At 36.2% G+C, this 6,751-nt stretch overlaps 1 protein-coding gene across 2 annotated transcripts in view; it reads right to left on the bottom strand.

Annotated features, from left to right (window-relative positions):
* LOC111764019 (KRAB domain-containing protein 4-like) overlaps positions 1-6,751 on the bottom strand; it is a 56,962-nt gene that overhangs the window by 35,556 nt on the left and 14,655 nt on the right. For both annotated transcript variants that reach the window (XM_071216637.1, XM_071216638.1), the window contains exon 5: positions 5,126-5,170. In XM_071216637.1, coding sequence (XP_071072738.1) covers positions 5,126-5,170 — 45 coding nt within the window. The remainder of the gene's footprint in view (positions 1-5,125; positions 5,171-6,751) is intronic.

Raw genomic sequence — 6,751 nt, 5'->3', positions numbered from 1 at the left:
GGACACTTATGACAAGATAGAATTTCTTTATTTTACAAGCAAACTTTTTTGTGGGGCATATTTGTAGCAATTATCATTCTCTCTCATTGGTTTGTCTCCTTTTAACATTTCAAAAACATAAATATACACAAAAGTACATAAAACTCTTCTACGCATATCAACCAATGGCAGAGGGTTAACAACTATGTTACCACCATTCAGGTCAAGAAAAAGAAAATGACTGGCAATGAGAAATCCCCGTAATTTCTTCCTGAGCAAAACTTCCTTCATGCTTACAGGCCATTTCTCTCATGAAATTTACTGTAATTCTTTGCTTACTTTTCATATTTTCTATCATGCTACTCAAAAATAAGTAGTTTACTTTTACCACTTGCTTTATATAAATGGAATCATATAGCTTACTACTATATTCATTACTGTCTTGCTTCTGTGCTCAACATTATGAAACTGATCCATGTATAACACTTTCAACAGATGCACCACAATTTATTCCACCATTCATTTTTTGGTGGGCATTTGGCTTGTTTTCATTTTGGAACAAAATTCTCACATGCTTCCAGGAGCAGAGCAGCACACCTTTCTCCAGAGTATATAGCATAGGACCAGAATTGGATGGTATGGGGACTGCATACCTTTGCCTTCACTCAGCAATGCGCAATGATTTCAGAAGCAATTGCAACAATTTCAAATCCAAAGCAGTGATGGGAGTCTCCGATGTTCCACATCCTCAACAACTCCTGATACTCGCAGACTCTTCATATTTCTGCCAATCTTATAAATAAACAACTGTGCACTGGGATCATGCTGCAGTTTCATTTTGCATTTCTTTCATAACTAAGCAGGTTAAATACCTTTTCTCATGTTTATTGGACACCTGAATTTTCCACTGGAGAAGCTCCTTTTTATGTCTTTTGTCCATGTTTATGATGGGCTCGCTGCTTTTTACTCCTAGATTTGCAGAAATTCTTCATATAATCCCAATACTAGTACTGTCTTGGTTCTACCATTACAAATAGATTCTGCTATGTTGTGCTTTAACCTTTCACTTTTTGTGAGAAAAATTCTAAATTTTAATATACTCCAGTTTATCTGCCTTTTCTCATAAACTAAATGTTTTTTTGGTATTAAGTTGTCCCAATGTAATAAAAATGACCTGCTATATTTTCTCCTAAAATAGTCACAATTTTGCCTCATAAAATGCAGCCTTTAATTCACCCAAACTGACATTTGTGGTATGGTGTAAAGCAGGACACAAGGTCATTTTTCAAATTAATGGCTTTGCAGTACTTTTGCACTATCATTGTTTTCATAAATCAAGTGTCATTAAAGCACATATTTGTTTCTGTGCTTTCTACTCTGTTTCACTGGTCCAATTTAATGATCTCTACCTATACCAATTCATACTAGTTAAAAAAGCTTTAATATACCCTAATGTCTGGGATAGAAAGTTCCCTCCCTTATTTTTATTGTTTTCAAACATGCGCTAACCATTATTGGGCCTTTGCATTACCATTTAAATTTTAGAATCAGCTTTTAAGGTTTCAAAAACCTAACTGAGATTTTGTTTGTTTTTATATTGATATAAACACACTGGAGAGAATAGAAAGTTTTAAAAGTACGATATTCCCATCTATGAATGTGCTATATTCTTCTATTTTAGTTTATTTAATGCCTATCAAACACATTTAGAAAAGATTATTTAGATATATTGCATGTCTTTTATAATATTTATTTCAAAATATTTTCACCACTGTATTGCTAGGTGTATCTACATAGTTTTTTCTTATGTAGTATTTTCTTTCCCTTTTCTGGCCAAGAGCAGCTATTTTATTTATATATTTTAAGTCTGAGAAACATGTTTGGTCTTTATACCATCATACTTTATCTTGATTATTTCTTCTGCTTTTCTTAGTCTTCTTTTTAAACTTCCTTGCTTTTAATATAAGTATGTGTGGCTCAAAATTTTCTTTTAAGGGGAAGTGGATTTGGCTTAACTGATAGAGCATCTGCCTACCATATGGGAGGCCCAGGGTTCAAACTCAGGGCCTCTTGACTTGTGTGGTGAGCTGGCCCACACGCAGTGCTGATGCGCACAAGGAATGCTGTACCATGCAGGGGTGTCCCCCATATAGGGGAGCCCCACGTGCAAGGAGTGCACCCTACAAGGAGAGCTGCCCCACATGAAAAAAGTGCAGTGTGCCCTGGAGTGGCACCGCACACAGAGAGCTGATACAGCAAGATGATGCAACAAAGAGACAGAGTCCCAGTGCCGCTGACAAGAATGCAAGTGGACACAGAAAAACACAGTGAATGGACACAGAGAGCAGACAATGGGGGGGGGGGAGGGTGGGAAGGGGAGAGAAATAAAAGAATAAATCTTAAAAAAAATTTTATTCTAAGCTCTGCTTTATTTATTACGCAAAGGGTCTAATTCCCATGGTTTTCATTTTCGTAACTTTCTGATTATTGTACAATTTTGATTTTAAGAGATTTTAATTTTTTCATATTTCTATGTTTTATTGAACAATATTTCTACTTTGTGTAAATTTTTTTTTTTTTTAAGCTTTCCTTTCCCCTCTTGCCCTCCTCCTGCCCTTCTGCTTTTGCGGTCTGTGTTGTCTTCTCTTCTCATTTTCTCTCCTTTAGGATTCACCGTGATTCGATCCTGGAGACTCCTGATGTGGAGAGAGGTTCCCTGTCAATTGTACCACCTCAGTTCCTGGTTTCTGTGTACTTCAACTCGAGTCTCCCCATGTCTCTCTTTTGATGAGTCATCATCTTGCTTTGTGACTCATTTGCACAGGACACTGGCTCACCACGCGGACATGTCTTCTTTTTCACCAGGAAGCCCCAGGGATCAAACCTAGGTTCTCCCATATGGTAGGCAGAAGCTCTATCAGTTGAGTCACATCCACTTCCCACTTTGTGTAATTTATTGAAGTTTGCCTAAAATACCTTTACATTTCATGAATGAGCCAATATCATGTAAAAGATTTTTGTTTTCAGAATACAGAGTTTTCAAAGACACATATTAGATTCATTTTGTATATTATGGTATTTAAAACTTTAAGAACAGAGGTCAGCAAAGTTTTTCTGTAAAGGATGAGAGAGTAAATGTTTTAGGCTTTGCTGTTCATGTGGCTTTTCTCTGCAAGTATTCAACTCTGCCTTATAGTGTAAATATATAAATGAAGGGGTATGGTTATGTACTAGTAAATCATTCTTCAACAAAACAAGCAGTGGGCATGATTTTACCTGAAGGCTACAGTTGCCAAGCACTAATCTAGAGTCTCAGTTTTTGTCACAGACTCTGGTATGAAATTAATGTGTATTAAGGTCTACTCTGCTAATGTGTTTCTCTTTCTCCTTATTTCTTATAGTTTTTTGTTATGAGAACCATGATGATTCTTTTAGGGTCTAGTTATTCAAAACTTTTCTGTTGTTTTTAAATCATCTTCTTTAGTATTTTCAAAATGACCTTTTCCTCATTTTTTTTTTGACTCCAAATTGAATCTTAAGTAGAAGTTTACATAAATGAACCCTGAATCATTTTCATGTTTATTGGTTTAACAATTTATGACTGTATTTCAAACTTCCAAAATTATATTTTCAGTGTATTTCTCTGATACAATCTAATAGCATTTTCTCTTACTAAGTGACTTTAATCCATTTACTTTAGTTGATAAGGTAGATACGTTTGTCTTACTTTATGTTACACTAGGTGTCTGCATAGCTTTTGTGCAGAAAAGAGTTAACATAGCAAGTGTAAGACTACTATCCTGAGAGAGGCCTGTTTGCAAAATTGGCCCTAGGCTGGCTCCTGAGAACTTAGATTTTAGGAGATATAGAGCATTCTGAGAACCAACTAGAGTGGCTCACTGTGCCAAAACTGAACAATGTGATTTATGCTGAACATCTCTTTTTCTTCTCAGAGTCTGAATATTAGGTAGATGCTAGACACAAGGGGCTTACATTTCCAGCCCCAATAAAAGCCCTGGGCTGAGTCTCTAATGAGTTCTCCCCATGGACATTTTATACATGTTGTCATAACCTGTTGCTTGGGTAATTAAACATGTCCTGTGAAAATCTACTGGGAGAGGACACTTAGAAGCTTGTGACTAGTTTCCTCTGGCCTTCACCTCCTACATGTTTTCCTCTTACTGATTTGATTTGTATCCTTTCACTGTAATAAATCTTACCCATAAATATGACTATATGTTGCATCCTGTGAGTGCCCTTATGAATCATAAAACTGTGGGATGATCCAGGGAACCCTGACACAGCTTTCTAAAGAAACATTTCTAGCAAACTTTGCTCAGTTAGTGTATTTATCTTCTAATAATTACAAAGGTTATATATGGCTCCAGTAGTTATCCTTATAGTTATATTATGCAATTCTCCAATACCTACTTATTAGATAGTATCTAGTAATTCCCTATTATATAATGATAATATTGTTTCCTCTCTTTCCAATAATTTAGCTTCAAATTTAGTTGGTCATTAAAACGTGTGTTAAACTTTTCCCAGTAAATTTGGTCTGCTGAGTGTCTTTATTAGGAAGGATGTATTATGCGCCAATCATTATTCTATTATAGAAGGTATTCAAGGAAATTAGATCCAAAGTGATTACATAATATAATGGGGCATTATAATATATATATTTTATAATATTATGTAATTCCTCAATTACATATTCATGTAGATAGTATCTAGTATTTGTCTATTATATAAGATTGCTTCCTCTCTCTATTCCTACCATTTAACTCCCAATTTCAGTTGCTTTAAAAGCATTTCCTGGTTCTCTTTTTACTTTAAATATACACCCATTACTTAATTTTTCAGCTTTAAATGATATACTTGGGCCTCATATTTTCATGATGGGATATCAACATGCATACACCTCACTCTTTTTGTTAGATCTTCTTCCACATTTTATTAGATAATTTATTTCTAAAATTCCAAACTAAAGAACACTACAAGGAGACTGCTGAAAATATTTCAAACTGCCCACCTTGAACTAATCACTTTGGATCTAATTTCCTTGAACACCTTCTCCAAGTACTAAATAACTCACCTGTGTGGCACCTGTTCAGATATCCTTTTTCTAATAACCATAGGTTCTTACCTTGTTCCCATATGAAGATAAGTTCTGGCTTCATAATGTAGTATCCTGTATATGGGAAATGAATTAGAACTTGAGTGAGCTGCATGGACTTCATTGTCTTTGCATTTGAATGCTCATTTGAACCTTTATGTGGAAGTGACAATGGAAAAAATTAGTCATAAAGAAATAATCTACACCCCCTCTGCCCCCCAAAAGGACTAATCTCCTTAAATCTCTGAATCACAAGCCTAAATAATACTAAATTCTAATATAGGACAACCTGATGGGCTTCAAAAAAGAGACTTCCAGTGGAAATCATTTTTGGCCATTACAAAGGAAAATGAACCCTCATATATATATATATATGCCCCTATATTACAATTAGGCCAGTGCTTGCTTGACAAACAACTAGACACCATTACCTGCCCGAGTTGACACATTGGCCTAGTAATCACTCTCTACTGCTTGTCAACTTGGCAGCCATATACGTCACCTTAAACCATACTTAGTCTCTAAATAAAAACAGTAACAGACATATACACACATACATACATATATATATATATTTTTTTTGCCTAATAATATTCAACTTTCCTGCATACTACCAGAAATGCTAAATCCCTCCAGAATAGGGTATAAGTTCTTGAGTAATATTCACTCAAACATGAGCCTTAAACACTAAGACATGAAACTAATAAAACTTGTCATATGATAAGGGGACAGGTTGGGAAAGAAAACAAAGATATTCATTTTAAGTACATACACAACCACACTCATAACAAAACAAGGAAGAAATATTGATGACCAGTGCAGTCCTCATTTCTATAACTCACGTGGTTCAAGTTTGTTTTTATCACTACCCTCTTCCACTACCCACTCCACATTCCCTTTACCATCAACAAGCACCTCAGTTGGCCATGGTTCTTTGCCTGCTAGGGTAACCCCAACCTCCATTCCTGAAGATTCTAGGCCATTGTTAATCCTGCCTGTATTGGGATGTTGCAATTTTCCCCACTAACTTTAATCACAGGGCATGGTAGTGCTATGAGACACTCTAAGTCAGGGGTTTTTAACAAGGAGCCAGTGAGCTTGAATTGAAATTCAAAAAAACACTGTTAGTATAGGTGTGATATATTTATAAAATGCACACATAGCGTGGACTTAGTAAAGGATCTGTGGTTTTCACCTGACTGGCAAAGAGGTTTGTGGAACAAAGAAGGTTAAGAACCCCTTGCCCTGGATCTCACTGACTGTCAAAGTAAATAATGCCTCAAATAGCAGGGCTCCTAAGGGCTCTGGAGACATCCAGACACTATAGGCAGGGCAGAAGAAGCAGAAGAGCTCAAGAGTTTGGTACCCTGCCAGTGGGCCCTACTTTGGAATTTGTGCTCCCTAGTGCAACAGAGTTGGACTCAGCTGTGGTTTCCCTACACATGGCTCTTCCGCCTCTTCTATTTGAACCTATAATTAGTACTAGAGTTGATAGGTGTTATGTCCAAGAGACTTAAATTTTTGGGCCGTCCATGTGCCAGCTGGGCCCTGAATCTCAAAAGAACTGTAACACCTACTCTCCAGTCATTAGACTCACCCAGGACAATTAACAAGGAGATGATGATAGATAATGACTATCCCAAGGTAAGAAGAGTC

This window comes from Dasypus novemcinctus, chromosome 8 (genome assembly GCF_030445035.2).
Source record: "Dasypus novemcinctus isolate mDasNov1 chromosome 8, mDasNov1.1.hap2, whole genome shotgun sequence".
In the NCBI taxonomy this organism is placed as follows: Eukaryota; Metazoa; Chordata; class Mammalia; order Cingulata; family Dasypodidae; genus Dasypus; species Dasypus novemcinctus.
This window is presented reverse-complemented; position numbering and strand designations above follow the sequence as displayed.